The 18,419-nt window shown below is 48.4% G+C and overlaps 1 protein-coding gene across 2 annotated transcripts in view; it reads right to left on the reverse strand.

Moving 5' to 3' along the window:
* UBE4B (ubiquitination factor E4B) overlaps positions 1-16,540 on the reverse strand; it is a 134,715-nt gene extending 118,175 nt beyond the window's left edge. Inside the window, exon 1 of one of the 2 annotated variants that reach the window (XM_063943830.1) lies at positions 16,216-16,540. In XM_063943830.1, coding sequence (XP_063799900.1) covers positions 16,216-16,239 — 24 coding nt within the window. In that variant the 5' untranslated portion in view covers positions 16,240-16,540. The remainder of the gene's footprint in view (positions 1-16,215) is intronic. The other variant, XM_063943831.1, reaches the window with a different exon arrangement.
* Positions 16,541-18,419: the final 1,879 nt, after the last annotated feature.

Genomic DNA, 18,419 nt, shown 5'->3' on the forward strand with positions numbered 1-18,419 from the left:
TGTAAGACTAATTGCTGATCTTCTGTGATAAACTAACCAGTTAACTTTAGGTAAATCCCGCAGTCCAGAAAATAAGACACAGATACTACAGACTCCCGTAGTTGTGCGTCTTATATATAAAAATGTAAAAAAAAAAAAAAAATAGGATTTTAATTACCTACTTGTAAATCCTTTTCTCATAGTCCGTAGAGGATGCTGGGATCCACATTAGTACCATGGGGTATAGACGGGTCCACTAGGAGCCATTGGCACTTTAAGAGTTTGAGTGTGTGTGTGTGTGCTGGCTCCTCCCTCTATGCCCCTCCTACCAGACTCAGTCTAGAAACTGTGCCCGAGGAGACGGACAACTTCGAGAGAAGGATTTTACACAGATAGTGGCGAGATTCACACCAGCTCACACACAAGGCAAACCTAGCTAACCAGCTTGAAAACTCAGCAACGGCTGAACAATATTACTTACCAAGTAACAAAACAGTACTTAACCAAGAACAAAGCAGTACTGAACTAAGTAACCACTGCAGGATCACGAAGCGCTGGGCGGGCGCCCAGCATCCTCTACCGACTACGAGAAAAGGATTTACCGGTAGGTAATTCAAATCCTATTTTCTCTTACGTCCTAGAGGAGCTGGGGTCCACATTAGTACCATGGGGATGTACCAAAGCTCCCAGAACGGGAGGGAGAGCATGGGGGCACCTGCAGAACGGATTGACCAAACTTCAGGTCCTCAGAGGCCAAAGTATCGAACTTGTAGAATTTAGCAAACGTGTTCGACCAGACCAAGTAGCCGCTCGGCAAAGCTGTAAAGCAGAGACACCCCGGGCAGCCACCCAGGATGAACCCACCTTACGAGTAGAGTGGGCCTTAACAGACGCAGGACACGGCAAACTTGCCGTAGAATACGCATGCTGGATAGTGAACCCGATCCAGCGAGAAATCTCTGCTTAGAAGCAGGACACCCAATTTTCTTGGGATCATACGGGACAGAGTCCGATTTTCTCTGACGAGCAGTTCTCTTCACATATATCTTCAGAGCCCTCACAACATCCAAGGACTTTGATGAAATTGAGTAGTCGGTAGCAACTGGCACCACAATAGGTTGGTTGATATGAAATGCCGACGCAACCTTCGGAAGGAACTGCTGACGTGTCCGGAGCTCAGCCCTATCTTCATGGAAGATCAAGTAGGGGCTCTTACAAGACAAAGCCCCCAACTGCAACACATGTCTAGCAGAAGCTAAGGCCAACAAAGTGACAGCCTTCCACGTGAGAAACTTGACCTCAACCTCCGGTAGAGGCTCGAACCAATCTGATTGGAGGAACTGTAACACCACGTTAAGATTCCAGGGCGCCCGTAGGCGGCACAAAGGGAGGCTGGATGTGCAGGACCCCCTTCAAGAAAGTCTGAACCTCAGGGAGGGAAGCCAATTGTTTCTGGAAGAAAATGGAAAGGGACGAAATCTGGACCTTTACGGATCCCAACCTCAGGCTCATATCCACACCTGCTTGCAGGAAGAGGAGAAACCGTCCCAGTTGATACTCCACCGTAGGCAACTTCTTGGACTCATACCAAGAGACATACTTTTTCCAAATGCGATGGTAATGTTTAGACGTTACTCTTTTCCTAGCCTGTATCAGGGTAGGAATAACCTTGTTCAGAATGCCCCTCCGAGCTAAGATCTGGCGTTCAACCTCCATGCCGTCAAATGTAGCCGCGGTAAGTCTTCATAAGCGAACGGCCCCTGCTGCAGCAGGTCCTCCCAAAGAGGAAGAGGCCTTGGATCTTCCAGAAGTAAATCCAGAAGATCCGCGTACCAAGCCTTTCTTGGCCAGTCCGGAGCAATGAGGATTGCTTGAACTCTTGTTCTCCTTATGAGCTTTAGAATCCTTGGAATTAGTGGAAGTGGAGGAAACAAGTACACTGACTGGAACACCCACGGAGTTACCAGGGCGTCCACCGCCATCGCTTGCAGGTCTCTTGACCTGGAACAATACCTCCTAAGTTTTTTGTTGAGGCGGGAGGCCATCATGTCTATTTGAGGAACCCCCCAAAGATTTGTCACCTCCGTGAACACCTCCGGATGGAGGCCCCACTCTCCTGGATGGAGATCGTGTATGCTGAGTAAGTCCGCTTCCCAGTTGTCCACTCCAAGAATGAAAATTGCTGACAGTGCTAACGCGTGCTTTTCTGCACAGAGGATGATTCTGGTTACCTCTGACATTACAGCTCTGCTCTTTGTTCCGCCTTGTCGGTTTATGTAGGCCACTGTCGTTACATTGTCCGACTGCACTTGAATGGGTCGATTTCGCAGAAGATGTGTCGCATGGAGAAGAACGTTGTATACGGCTCTTAGATCCAGAATGTTTATTGGAAGACTGGATTCCAGACTTGACCATCTTCCTTGGAAGGTTTCCCCTTGAGTGACTGCGCCCCAGCACCGGAGACTTGCATCTGTGGTTAAAAGGATCCAGTCCTGAATCCCGAACCTGCGGCCCTCCAGAAAGTGAGGCAATTGTAGCCACCAGAGGAGTGAAATCCTTGCTTTCGGCGACAGACGTATTCTCAGGTGCATATGTAGATGAGACCCCGACCACTTGTCTAGGAGATCCAATTGGAAGGATCGAGCATGAAACCTTCCGAATGGCAGAGCCTCGTAAGAGGCAACCATCTTCCCCAGGAGACGAATGCACTGATGAATAGATACCCGGGCTGGCTTCAGGACATCCTGGACCATTGATTGTATCACCAACGCTTTTTCCACCGGTAGAAACACCCTCTGCACTTCCGTGTCGAGTATCATCCATAGGAAAGACAATCTCCTTGTCGGCTCCAAATGTGACTTTGGAAGGTTCAGGATCCAACAATGGACCCTGAGCAGATGAGTCGTGAGAGCAATGGACTGCAACAGCTTCTCCCTGGACGACGCCTTTATCAGCAGATCGTCCAGGTATGGAATTATGTTCACACCCTGTCTGCGGAGGAGAACCATCATCTCTGCCATCACCTTGGTGAACACCCTCGGTGCCGTGGAGAGACCGAATGGCAGTGCCTGAAACTGATAGTGACTGTCTAACAGTGCAAATCTGAGATAAGCCTGGTGCGGAGGCCAAATTATAATATGGAGATACGCATCCTTGATATCCAGGGATACGAGAAACTCCCCCTCCTCCAGACCTGAGATAACCGCTCTCAGAGACTCCATGTTGAATTTGAACTCCCTCAGATAAGAGTTTAGCAATTTCAAGTTCAAAATTGGTCTGACCGAACCATCCAGTTTCGGTACCACAAAAAGGTTTGAATAGTAACCCACGTTGTGAATATGAGGTAGAACTGGAACAATGACCTCTGACCTTTCAAATTTTTGGATAGCTTCCTGTAGGACAGTTCTGTCTGTCTGTAGAGCTGGCAAGCCTGATTTTAAGAATCGCTGAAGTGTGGTTTCTTGAAACTCCAGTCTGTACCCTTGGGACACAATATCCTGTACCCAGGGATCCAGGCCGGATGACACCCAGACATGGCTGAAACGTCCGAGTCTTGCCCCCACCAGCCAGGCTGTGTGGTCCACCATCATGCTGAGGATTTTGAAGTACCAGAAGCAGGTTTCTGGTCCTGGTATGTCTGCGGGTGCAGGCTTTTTGGATTATGCCCACCCACCTCTAAAGAAGGTGGTAGGAGGCTTGGACTTTTTTGTCTTAGCGGTCCGAAAAGACTGCGATGCGGATAAAGAAAATGGTTTCCTCGTAGAAGGCGTAGCTGAGGGAAGAAAAGGTGACTTACCCGTGGTTGCCATGGAAATCCACGCATCCAATGCTTCCCCGAATAGAGCCTAACCTGTGTAGGGTAGGTTCTCCACACTTCTCCTGGACTCCGCGTCTGCAGACCATTGGCGTAGCCAGAGTCCTCTGCGAGCTGAGACAGACATGGAAGATATCCTTGCAGTTAGCGTACTCAGGTCCTTCATGAACCGCGCAGAATCCTGTATGTTACGTAAAAATAATTCAATGTCACTTCTATCCATTGAATCCAAATCCTCTAGTAACGTGCCTGACCACTTTACTATAGCTTTAGAGATCCCTGCACAGGCAATAGTAGGCCTCAGCGCCACCCCTGAAGCAGTGTACATGGATTTGAGTGAAGTTTCTATCTTACGATCATTCAGTTCTTTTAACGCGGTAGAGCCAGGGACAGGTAAAACCATCCTTTTCGACAGTCTGGAAACAGATGCGTCAACTATGGGTGGATTTTCCCATTTTTTCCCATCTTCCTCAGGGAAGGGAAAAGCACCCAGAATCCTTTTGGGAATCTGGAATTTTTTCTCTGGGTTTTCCCAGGACTTTTCAAATAAAGCGTTTAATTCTTTAGACGCAGGGAAGGTTAGCGAGGCTTTCTTATTGTCTGTGAAGTAAAGCCTCCTCAACCTGCTCAGGTGTTGTGAGAAATCATTCCCTTAATAGAGGATAACCACTCAGGCTCAGTAATAGGGATCTGCGACAAAACATTACATTCCTGTGTACATGGAATGGATTCCTCCTGAGAGGAAATGTCCTCTGCAGCATAAGACACAGAGGGGCAGATGTATTAACCTGGAGAAAGCATAAGGAAGTGATAAACCAGTGATATGTGCAAGGTGATAAAGGCACCAGCCAATCAGATCCTAACTGTTCATTTACATGTTGGAGCTGATTGGCTGGTGCCTTTCTCACCTTGCACATATCACTGGTTTATCACTTCCTTATGCCTTCTCCAGGTTAATACATCTGCCCCAGAGTCCCTAGACAAGGCTATGCGAGACAACAAACACCGACACACAGGGAAATGTCAGACACCGTTTCCCCCCAAGTATGCCACTGAGAAACACAGAGATTGGAGCCAACCCACACACAGCGCTTCCCAAGGTAGATATAATACAACTACCTGGCGCTTACTGTGTACCTTAATAGACTACACAGTATGTACACTTGCCTCCCCCCCCCCCCCCCTCTATAACCCCCTGGTACCGCACAGGTTAGCTGGAGTTGCTTGGAGGTACAGCTCTCCCTGTCAGCGTCTCTGTATAGGATCTGCAGGCAGGAAAATGGCGCTGAACGCTGCTGGGTCCGCTCTGAGGAAAAGCTCCGCCCCCTGAACATGGCGCTGCTTCCCGCTCTTCACTTCTTTATACTGGCCTGAGGAATTGTGCTGGCAGCGTAACCAAGGTCCCCGACAGCCTTGGTGACCAGTGTAGGGTATAGGCCAGTGATGGCTAACCTTGACACTCCAGCTGTTGTTGAACTACATATCCCAGCATGTCCTGCTACAGTTTTGATATTTGACCATGCTAAAACTGATGCAGGGCATGTGTAGTTCAACAACAGCTGGAGTGTCAAGGTTAGCCATCACTGGTATAGGCGCTGGCTCAGGGCGCCCCCTCACAGCGCCGCACTATGTACCGCTGAGCCTCCGGGGCGCATCTTCACACCGGCTCCCCGCTTGCTATGGGGGTCCGGTGACTCACTCGCCACCGGAATCTTCTAGCTCTGTTAGGGGTTGGCGGCATGCTGCGGGAGTGAGCGGTCGCCTCAGGGGCTAACGATCATCACCCTCAGGTGTTCAGTGTCCTGTCAGTGGAGACAGTGGCTCAGACCCCGCAGGGCGGACACTACTCCCCCCACCTTCCCCAACAAGTCCTTCGAAGCAGGGGGGCTGTTGCCGGCAGCCTCCCTGTGCCTAAACGCTAATAAAAACAACAAAACTAGAAGAACTCCTATGGAGCTCCCCTAGCTGTGACCGGCTCCTCCGGGCACATTTTCTAAACGGAGTCTGGTAGGAGGGGCATAGAGGGAGGAGCCAGCCCACACTCTCAAACTCTTAAAGTGCCAATGGCTCCTAGTGGACCCTTCTACACCCATGTAGTGTTCACTCTAGGAGTGAAAAGGGGCAGGGCGCAACACTCTGGGGGCACATGTGCGAAATAGGGGCGCGGCCACGCAAATTAGGGGGCGTGGCCACGCCTCCGTCATTTTAGGGGGGCGGTGCGGCCCACAGACGCTACTATAGAGAGCGTCTGTGGCCGGCGACGTCACTGTTGGGGGCGTGCCCAGCACCTCCGTCGGTGCTGGGCTTCCCCCAGCCCTCTCCCAATGCGTGAATGGATGCAGCGCGCATGCGCACGGCATCTATACACGCCGGGAGGGCAGGGAGCGGGCGGCTGTTCTAGCAGGGCGCCGCAAAAGGGGCAGGGCGGGTTTTGCCTGTTAAAAAACGGGCAGGGCGCGGCGCCCTGCTAAAACAGCCTAGAGTGAACACTACCCATGGTACTCATGTGGACCCCAGCATCCTCTAGTATGTAAGAGAAAGCAGTATTAAATTTGCTTAAATACCAAATACCAGCGCTTTTCATCTCTTTGTGATTATACTTGAAACTCCGTAGCGAAGCACAGGTATTCAGCTAGTAAGGTTATATACACATTATATATAGCTGCATTATAAGGTTACATACATTATATATTTTGCCACAGCAGGAGCCACTTATAAGAGATGCACCCCTCGTGGTTGCGCTCTGGTCCGCGCACGCCTTGGTTGGCTGAATGTACTCTGCCTTCATCCTTGTGCGTGTATCAAAGCGCAAAAACACGGCCAAGAGTGGTATATCTAGTACGGAGAGGTGATATATTTGTGTGTATAGGGGAGACAGGCAGTATATAAAAGAGTATAAAAGGGATATGCGGTATACAGCACAAACAGATATGAATATAGATTGTACATATGAGTGAGCATACAGCGGATGTGTGGTGAATGTATAAAGGTGATATGTGAATATATATATATTAGTATAAGGGAGGACAAGTGGTACACTTATTAGCCTAAGGGGCGATACATTTATTAGTATAAGGGGTATATACATTAGTATAGGCGGTATACGTGGTATATACATATTAGTATATGGGGGGGGCTGGGGTGTATACATTATATACTATGTGGTAACCCGCTTCTGTGATGCGACTACATCTCCTCTGTCCGGATAACAGGGTCCAGTGAGGTCCAGAAACGTAACGCCGACTATTTTAGAGGATAATGATGTACGCTTACCACATAAAACACATTTCTTTTATCATGTGTCCTGTAGTGCCGCGCTTCTTGCTGGAGTTTGGTAAGGTGGATATAGCTGCACACAGCAGTGGCACACTCTCTATAATATATATATTTTTATTTATTTATTATTTTTAGATATAGATAGACAGCTAGAGATAAACAGCCAGACAGACATATACAGATGTGTCCTCTTACATCCTTGCTGCAGTCACGCTAAACAGCCCTTGAAGTCGCGCCATGCTGCGGCGGGACTCAGTAGCGCAGAACGTCTTTTTTTGCAGGGTTTTCCCCCGCGAAACATGCGTCTTAAACACACAGTAATGTAACAGGACACACAAGCAGCTTCTGCTGATTAAAATGATATGCAGCATGCCTATATTCTGTGTGCAATTGCGTCTTTATATGCATCCGACATGCCACATGACCGTGTTTTTAAATGAAAACACTGTAGCATAGCATTTTGTATGCAGATACACTCGCAATCACACAGAATATAGGCATGCTGCGTATCATTTTAATCAGCAGAAAATGCTCGTGCATCATGCTCGTGCCGATATATATGATAGTCTCTATCATGTCCCCCCTTTCGCTTCTCTGCTCCACACTATACATGTTAAGATTCTTTAGTCTTTCTTGGTATGTTTTGTGATATTTTAGTTCCCCTTCTCTGTACAGTCTCTTTTTTGAGTCACAGAGCCCTAGGGTATCAGAATTATATGTCATCCTTTAGGTTCCATTGTGTGCTGAAGGATAGAAATTGCTTCTGTTTGGCCACATATTTTATGACTGGCAGCCACCAGCACTGGTTTGGCCTATTACATTGACCATACATTATTTCAATTGGTCCTTGACCACCAACCCAGGGCACCCCTGCAAGTGACCCGAGACACCCCAGGGTGCCATGGAACACAGTTTGAGAACCACTGCTCTAATGTATTAATATCCTCCTGAAGATATGGCCTACAGAACTGGACACAGTATTCTAGATGAGGCCGTACCAATGACCTATACCGTGGCATTATTACTTCTCTCTGCAGCTGATTCCTCTCCCTATGTACCAAGTTTGTTTGGTTTTTTTGTTTGTTTCTTTAAACAAGTTTTATTTTAAACTTTGTTTAACCCAGTTTTTTGCATTAATGTTTCAATGCAAAAACAAATGAATCCTGCTTATGATATTAATGCAGTGAAACGTTGCTCTGTATTAGAAACCGTGATACCCCGTGTTTCAACGCTTTCTAACATTAACAATCCAAATATATTAGGCTTTGATATATTTATTTTACATAATTCAATAAAACCATTTTTGTTACCGCTTATTATTCCAATGAGAGGTGTTCTCCAGCGATGTCGCTGCAGCCACATTATACAACACTTCTAGCCGCACCTAGTCCAGCATCTTTTCCTGCGTCTTTTCCCCCTAACATGTGCCTTATTCGCATCGCCGTGAGAGTAAAGGGGCATACACACGGAACGATAGGACAGACGAAGTGGGCGTTGCCGATCAAACGGAACGACCAATCATTTACACCGTTCCGTGTGTATGCAAGAGAACGATGGCGATGCACGCACACACGGGTCGCTAGTGACAGCCCCGGATCTTTTGTACATGCAAGAAGATCTGAGGCTGTTGCTAGCAATGCCATCGCATGGCCCCCTTCCCGCGCCGTTGTTCATCACTGCCGGCATCAGCAAGTGTGCATGCAATTGCCAATGCCAGCATGGTTGCAGACGATGTTCAATCGGCACGTGTGTACCCACCTGACTGCCGGGTACAAATCAGAACCATGTGTTCCTCGCCAATGAGCCAACCGACATGTCATGCCGCCCATACACACTGCACAATGTACCATGCCATGCTGCCATCATTAACTATATCCAGACTAACTAGAAGTTACCGTTAATGACCCACAGGAGCGCAAGATTGCGGGTACACACTGCGCAATGCAGACAATAAGCTGTTTCAATTTGCCCAGAGACAACGTGTCAATTCTGTGGTCGTCCTGGTGTCTACCCGGCATAGGACGCACAAGCAGGCTACGCTGATTAAAACTGGATGTGACTGCAGCTGCTGCATTACAGTGTTTGCCACTGACAACGTAAGGGATGATTATCAGCTATTGGGCCAAGGGTGGCGGTATTTCTGACAGCGCAGTGTGTGACCTGTCCGCGTGCTGCTGCGGTGAAGGTGTATCGTGGCTGGACAAATAGCACCAATGCGTATAACAGACTTGGTAACTGCCGAGCACCACGTATACACACACATATACATACACGAGGTATGAGGGATATATCAGTACAGCTTAGCGATACAGATGGAGCCATGCTACTGCTAGTTACCCGCAATTGTCGGGAATTCTTCTCTCATCCCCGGGGGATGAGAGAAGAATCCCGACAAAAGTGCTGCCTCGCGGCCGGCGCGAGGCTGATTCTGTCGGGAATCAGGCTCGCGCTGGGGAGTTAAGTCGGAGAATGTCCGTTCTCCCCACAATTCAACCTGTTTAGTCGGCGAGAACGGGCCATCGCCGACTTAACTGGAGCTTGAATTGAATAGCGTCGGGAGCTAATTCCCGGCGCTATTCATAAGTTGCCGAATTGAATTGACCCCTGTGATAGTGTAGGACCTGCATGAAGGTGGGGTACCTTGGCGAGCGGTTTGCAGGCTTCCGTGCATTGGCCAATTCACTAACTAAACCCCCATCATTTATTTATTGAATTGTGGAGGATGAATGAGCTTACATTGGTGAGTGCTGGGTCTTCTGTATGTATATGTATATATATATATGTATATATATATATATATATATATATATATATATATATATATATATATATATATATATATATGTATGTATGTATGTATGTATGTATATATATATATATATATAAATAATAAGATTTTACTTACCGATAAATCTATTTCTCGTAGTCCGTAGTGGATGCTGGGACTCCGTAAGGACCATGGGGAATAGCGGCTCCGCAGGAGACAGGGCACAAAATAAAAGCTTAAGGATCAGGTGGTGTGCACTGGCTCCTCCCCCTATGACCCTCCTCCAAGCCTCAGTTAGGATACTGTGCCCGGACGAGCGTACATAATAAGGAAGGATATTGAATCCCGGGTAAGACTCATACCAGCCACGCCAATCACACCGTACAACTTGTGATCTGAACCCAGTTAACAGTATGATAAACGCAAAGGAGCCTCTGAAAAGATGGCTCACAACAATAATAACCCGAATTTTTGTAACAATAACTATATACAAGTATTGCAGACAATCCGCACTAGGGATGGGCGCCCAGCATCCACTACGGACTACGAGAAATAGATTTATCGGTAAGTAAAATCTTATTTTCTCTGACGTCCTAGTGGATGCTGGGACTCCGTAAGGACCATGGGGATTATACCAAAGCTCCCAAACGGGCGGGAGAGTGCGGATGACTCTGCAGCACCGAATGAGAGAACTCCAGGTCCTCCTCAGCCAGGGTATCAAATTTGTAGAATTTAGCAAACGTGTTTGCCCCTGACCAAGTAGCTGCTCGGCAAAGTTGTAAAGCCGAGACCCCTCGGGCAGCCGCCCAAGATGAGCCCACTTTCCTTGTGGAATGGGCTTTTACTGATTTTGGCTGTGGCAATCCTGCCACAGAATGTGCAAGCTGAATTGTACTACAAATCCAACGAGCAATCGTCTGCTTTGAAGCAGGAGCACCCAGCTTGTTGGGTGCATACAGGATAAACAGCGAGTCAGATTTTCTGACTCCAGCCGTCCTGGAAACATATTTTCAAGGCCCTGACAACGTCAAGCAACTTAGAGTCCTCTAAGTCCCTGGTAGCCGCAGGTACCACAATAGGTTGGTTCATGTGAAATGCAGAAACCACCTTAGGTAGAAATTGAGGACGAGTCCTCAATTCCGCCCTGTCAGAATGAAAAATTAAGTAAGGGCTTTTATATGATAAAGCCGCCAATTCTGACACACGCCTGGCTGAAGCCAAGGCTAACAGCATCGACACCTTCCATGTGAGATATTTTAAGTCCACAGTGGAAAGTGGTTCAAACCAATGTGACTTTAGAAAACTCAACACAACATTGAGATCCCAAGGTGCCACTGGAGGCACAAAAGGAGGCTGTATGTGCAGCACCCCTTTTACAAATGTCTGAACTTCAGGTACTGAAGCCAGTTCTTTCTGGAAGAAAATCGACAGGGCCGAAATTTGAACCTTAATGGACCCTAATTTTAGGCCCATAGACAGTCCTGTTTGCAGGAAATGAAGGAAACGACCCAGTTGAAATTCCTCTGTAGGGGCCTTCTTGGCCTCACACCACGCAACATATTTACGCCAAATGCGGTGATCATGTTTTGCGGTTACGTCCTTCCTGGCTTTGACCAGAGTAGGGATGACTTCTTCTGGAATGCCTTTTTCCCTCAGGATCCGGCGTTCAACCGCCATGCCGTCAAACGCAGCCGCGGTAAGTCTTGCAACAGACAAGGCCCCTGCAGTAGCAGGTCCTTTCTTAGAGGTAGAGGCCACGGTTCGTCCGTGAGCATCTCTTGAAGTTCCGGGTACCAAGTCCTTCTTGGCCAATCCGGAACCACGAGTATAGTTCTTACTCCTCTCCTTCTTATGATTCTCAGTACTTTTGGTATGAGAGGCAGAGGAGGGAACACATACACTGACTGGTACACCCACGGCGTTACCAGAGCGTCCACTGCTATTGCCTGAGGGTCCCTTGACCTGGCGCAATATCTGTCCAGTTTTTTGTTTAGACGTGACGCCATCATGTCCACCTTTGGTTTTTCCCAACGGTTTACAATCAGGTGGAAGACTTCTGGGTGAAGTCCCCACTCTCCCGGGTGAAGGTCGTGTCTGCTGAGGAAGTCTGCTTCCCAGTTGTCCACTCCCGGAATGAACACTGCTGACAGTGCTATCACATGATTTTCCGCCCAGCGAAGAATCCTTGCAGCTTCTGCCATTGCCCTCCTGCTTCTCGTGCCGCCCTGTCTGTTTACGTGGGCGACTGACGTGATGTTGTCCGATTGGATCAACACCGCCTGACCCTGAAGCAGAGGTTTTGCTTGACTTAGGGCATTGTAAATGGCCCTTAGTTCCAGAATGTTTATATGAAGAGATGTTTCCATGCTTGACCACAAGCCCTGGAAATTCCTTCCCTGTGTGACTGCTCCCCAGCCTCTCAGGCTGGCATCCGTGGTTACCAGGATCCAATCCTGAATGCCAAATCTGCGGCCCTCTTGTAGATGAGCACTCTGCAGCCACCACAGGAGAGACACCCTTGTCCTTGGCGACAGGGTTATCCGCTGATGCATCTGCAGATGCGATCCGGACCATTTGTCCAGTAGATCCCACTGAAACGTTCTTGCATGGAATCTTCCGAATGGAATCGCTTCGTAAGAAGCCACCATTTTTCCCAGGACCCTCGTGCACTGATGCACTGAGACCTGGCCTGGTTTTAGGAGGTTCCTGACTAGCTCGGATAACTCCCTGGCCTTCTCCTCCGGGAGAAACACCTTCTTCTGGACTGTGTCCAGAATCATTCCTAGGAACAGTAGACGTGTCGTTGGAATCAGCTGCGATTTTGGAATATTTAGAATCCACCCGTGCTGACGTAACACTACCTGAGATAGTGCTACTCCGACTTCTAACTGTTCCCTGGATCTTGCCCTTATCAGGAGATCGTCCAAGTAAGGGATAATTAAAATGCCTTTTCTTCGTAGAAGAATCATCATTTCGGCCATTACCTTGGTAAAGACCCGAGGTGCCGTGGACAATCCAAACGGCAGCGTCTGAAACTGATAATGACAGTTTTGTACTACAAACCTGAGGTACCCTTGGTGAGAAGGGTATATTGGGACGTGGAGATAAGCATCTTTGATGTCCAGAGACACCATATAGTCCCCTTCTTCCAGGTTCGCTATCACTGCTCTGAGTGACTCCATCTTGAATTTGAACCTTTTTATGTAAGTGTTCAAGGATTTCAGATTTAAAATTGGTCTCACCGAGCCGTCCGGCTTCGGTACCACAAACAGCGTGGAATAATACCCCTTTCCCTGTTGCAGGAGGGGTACCTTGATTATCACCTGCTGGGAATACAGCTTGTGAATGGCTTCCAAAACTGCCTCCCTGTCGGAGGGAGACTTTGGTAAAGCAGACTTCAGGAACCGACGAGGGGGAAACGCCTCGAATTCCAGTTTGTACCCCTGCGATACTACCTGTAGAATCCAGGGATCCACTTGCGAGTGAGCCCACTGCGCGTTGAAATTCTTGAGACGGGCCCCCACCATATCTGAGTCTGCTTGTGAAGCCCCAGCGTCATGCTGAAGACTTGGCAGAAGCAGGGGAGGGCTTCTGCTCCTGGGAAGCGGCTGCATGGTGCAGTCTTTTTCCTCTTCCTCTGCCCCGGGGCAGAAAGGAGTGGCCTTTTGCTCGCTTGTACTTATGGGAACGAAAGGACTGAGTTTGAAAAGACGGTGTCTTTTTCTGCTGATGTGAAGTGACCTGGGGTAAAAAGGTGGATTTCCCAGCCGTTGCCGTGGCCACCAGGTCCGATAGACCAGCCCCAAATAACTCCTCCCCTTTATACGGCAATACTTCCATGTGCCGTTTGGAATCCGCATCCCCTGACCACTGTCGCGTCCATAACGCTCTTCTGGCAGAGATGGACATAGCACTTACTCTTGATGCCAGGGTGCAAATATCCCTCTGTGCATCACGCATATATAGCAATGCATCCTTTAAATGTTCTATAGTTAACAAAATATTGTCCCTATCCAGGGTATCAATATTCTCAGTCAGGGAATCCGACCATGCGACTCCAGCACTGCACATCCAGGCTGAGGCGATTGCTGGTCGCAGTATAACACCAGTATGTGTGTATATACTTTTTAGGATATTTTCCAGCCTTCTATCAGCTGGTTCTTTGAGGGTGGCCGTATCAGGAGACGGTAACGCTACTTGTTTAGATAAACGTGTGAGCGCCTTATCTACCCTAGGGGGTGTTTCCCAACGCGCCCTAACCTCTGGCGGGAAGGGATATAATGCTAATAATTTTTTAGAAATTAGCTGTTTTTTTATCGGGGGAAACCCACGCTTTATCACACACCTCATTTATTTCCTCTGACTCAGGAAAAACTATTGGTAGTTTTTTCACACCCCACATAATACCCTTCTTTGTGGTACTTGTAGTGTCAGAAAGGTTCAATGCCTCTTTCATTGCCGTGATCATGTAACGTGTGGCCCTACTGGACATTACGTTTGTCTCGTCACCGTCGACACTAGACTCAGTATCTGTGTCAGGGTCTGTCGACCCACTGAGGTAACGGGCGTTTTAGCGCCCCTGAAGGTGTCTGAGACGCCTGGACAGGCACTAATTGATTTGCCGGCTGTCTCATGTCGTCAACAGTTTTTTGCAAATTGCTGACATTATCACTTAATTGTTTAAATACAATCATCCAGTCAGGTGTCGACTCCCTAGGGGGTGACATCACCAACACAGGCAACTGCTCCGCCTCCACATCATTTTCCTCCTCATACATGTCGACACACGCGTACCGACACACAGCACACACACCGGGAATGCTCCGATAGAGGACAGGACCCCACTTAGCCCTTTGGAGAGACAGAGGGAGAGTCTGCCAGCACACACCCAGCGCTATATATATATACAGGGATAACCTTATATAAGTGTTATTCCCTTATAGCTGCTGTTATTATCGTTATTTGCTGCCAAAAATGCCCCCCCTTCTCTTTTTTACCCTGATTCTGAAGCAGGACTGCAGGGGAGAGTCAGGGAGCCGTCCTTCCAGCGGAGCTGTGAGGGAAAATGGCGCTTGTGTGCTGAGGAGATAGGCTCCGCCCCTTCACGACGTCCTTATCTCCCGCTTTTTTGTGTAAAAATGGCAGGGGTTAAAATACATCCATATAGCCCAGGAGCTATATGTGATGTATTCTTTTTGCCACCTAAGGTATATACTGTTATATTGCGTCTCAGGGCGCTCCCCCCCAGCGCCCTGCACCCTCAGTGACCGGAGTGTGAAGTGTGCTGAGAGCAATGGCGCACAGCTGCGGTGCTGTGCGCTACCTTAGTCTGAAGACAGGATGTCTTCTGCCGCCGATTTCACCGGACCTCTTCGTCTCTTCTGGCTCTGTAAGGGGGACGGCGGCGCGGCTCCGGTGACCCATCCAGGCTGAACCTGTGATCGTCCCTCTGGAGCTAATGTCCAGTAGCCTAAGAAGCCCAATCCACTCTGCACGCAGGTGAGTTCGCTTCTTCTCCCCTTAGTCCCACGATGCAGTGAGCCTGTTGCCAGCAGGACTCACTGAAAATAAAAAAACCTAAACTAAACTTTTATTCTAAGCAGCTCAGGAGAGCCACCTAGATTGCACCCTTCTCGGCCGGGCACAAAAATCTAACTGAGGCTTGGAGGAGGGTCATAGGGGGAGGAGCCAGTGCACACCACCTGATCCTTAAGCTTTTATTTTGTGCCCTGTCTCCTGCGGAGCCGCTATTCCCCATGGTCCTTACGGAGTCCCAGCATCCACTAGGACGTCAGAGAAATATATATATAGATAGATAGATATATAGAGATATATATATATATATATATATATATAGATATTTATAAGGCCAAATATCAGGGATCAGTCACCGGCAGGCCAGTGAGTATACAGGGGGGTATGTGGTGTATATATAGGAGTATACAGGCGTTATGGGGTATATATTAGTAGGGCTGGGTGATCTATAAGAGGAGTGTAATATACACATATATATATATATATACACATATATATATATATATATATATATATATATATATATATATATATATATACACACACACACACATATATATATATATATATATATATATATATTTTACACACACTGTATATATCAGATCAGGGATCAGTCGCCTGGCAGGCCAGTGAGTGAGTATACAGGGGGGTATGTGGTACATATAGGAGTATACAGGCAGTAGGGGGTATATATTAGTAGGGCTGGGTGATCTATAAGAGGAGTATATTATATATATATATATATATATATATATATATATATATATTGCACACACTGTATGTATGAGATCAGTGGCCCTGCAGGCCGGTGGGGGCCCCGGGAGCCCAGGCCCTCTCTCACCTCGTCAGCGCTCAGCTCCTCCATGATTTTCCTTTTAATGGTGACAGAGGCCCGGGGTCCGTGTGAGGGACAGGAGGGGGAGGAAGAGTCGGGGCCTCCGGGGTCAGGGCTGCATTGTCTGCAGGACAGGCCGGTAAGAACGGAGAGCTCCGGCCCTCTCAGGTGCTGGCAGACCACAATGGAGCAGCGAGGGCTCCGGCCGGGGAGACACCGAGCGCCGCCGCCTCACACAGGATTATTCATCAAAACAACCGGGCGGCCATCTTGGAGAAGGGCTCATGTGACATCAGGAGAGCCCGGCCACGGAGAGAGCCCGCCGACCAATCACCGAGAGCGGTGGGCGGGGCCGTGTCGGGCGGGGCGGGGTCAGCATGAGGCAGCAGATACGGCAGAGAGAGGGGGGCCGCCTGGCAACAGGGGGAGGAAGAGTCTGGTGTCCATGGTAACCGGTCCTTGCTGCTGGAGAGAGTAGGCCGCAGGCTGCCCGGGACAGTGCAAAGGCCTAGGCCGGGACACTAGGAGGAGCCATTAGCAGCTGTGTATGAGGAACATTCTGTATGCAGGCCAGGCCCACAGCTGAAGGATGCAGGGAAATAGGGATAACAGCAAGAGGGCACAGGAAAATAGGGATAACAGTGGGAGCATACAGGGAAATAGGGATAACAGCAAGAGGCCACAGGAGAATAGGGATAACAGCAAGAGGGCACAGGGAAATAGGGATAACAGCAAGAGGCCACAGGAAAATAGGGATAACAGCAAGAGGGCACAGGGAAATAGGGATAACAGCAAGAGGGCACAGAAAAATAGGGATAACAGCAAGAGGGCACCGAAAAATAGGGATAACAGCAAGTGGGCACAGGAAAATAGGGATAACAGCAAGTGGGCACAGGAAAATAGGGATAACAGCGGGAGGATACAGGGAGATAGGGATAAAAGCAAGAGGTTCACAGAAAAATAGGGATAACAGCGGGAGGATACAGGGAAATAGGGATAACAGCAAGAGGACACAGGAAAATAGGGATAACAGCAAGAGGGCACAGGAAAATAGGGATAACAGCAGGAGGATACAGGGAAATAGGGATAACAGCAAGAGGACACAGGAAAATAGGGATAACAGCAAGTGGGCACAGGAAAATAAGGATAACAGCGGGAGGATACAGGGAATAGGGGTAACAGCAAGAGGGCACAGAAAAATAGGGATAACAACGGGAGGATACAGGGAAATAGGGATAACAGCAATAGGCCACAGAAAAATAGGGATAACAGCAAGAGGGCACAGGAAAATAGGGATAACAGCTGGAGGATACAGGGAAATAGGGGTAACAGCAAGAGGGCACAGGAAAACAGGGATAACAGCGAGAGGATACAGGGAAATAGGGATAACAGCAAGAGGGCACAGGAAAATAGGGATAACAGCTGGAGGATACAGGGAAATAGGGATAACAGCAAGAGGGCACAGGAAAATAGGGATAGCAGTGAGAGGATACAGGGAAATGGGGATAACAGCAAGAGGCCACAGGAGAATAGGGATAACAGCAAGAGGACACAGGAGAATAGGGATAACTGTAGGAGGGCACAGGGAAATAGGGATAACAGCAAGAAGCCACAGGAGAATAGGGATAACAGCAAGAGGCCACAGGAAAAATAGGGATAACAGCAGGAGGATACAAGGAAATAAGGATAACAGCAAGAGGCCACAGGAGAATAGGGATAACAGCAAGAGGCCACAGGAGAATAGGGATAACAGCGGGAGGATACAAGGAAATAGGGATAACAGCAAGAGGCCACAGGAGAATAGGGATAACTACTACAGGAGGGCACAGGGAAATAGGGATAACAGAAGAGAACAGGTATAACAGCTAGACAGCACAGGAAAATAGAAGTAACAGCGAGAGGATACAGGAAAATAGGGATAACAGAGGAAGATACAGGGAAATAGGGGTAACAGCAAGAGGACACAGGGAAATAGGGGTAACAGCGAGAGAGGACAGGATAATAGGGATAACAGCAAGAGGGCACAGGAAAATAGGGATGTGACCGGACGGTCCCGTACGAAAACCCTCACAGCTTTTGCGTCCCGTCCCCAGTATACAGAATGGATGTTTAGGTCACACGGGACCTGGCCTCATTGGGGATTCCTGCTTACCGTCAGTAACCACCTGTTACTGACTCCACCCAATGCGCAGTGGGCGGGTTCTACACTG

Source organism: Pseudophryne corroboree, chromosome 10, assembly GCF_028390025.1.
Source record: "Pseudophryne corroboree isolate aPseCor3 chromosome 10, aPseCor3.hap2, whole genome shotgun sequence".
Lineage (NCBI taxonomy): Eukaryota > Metazoa > Chordata > Amphibia > Anura > Myobatrachidae > Pseudophryne > Pseudophryne corroboree.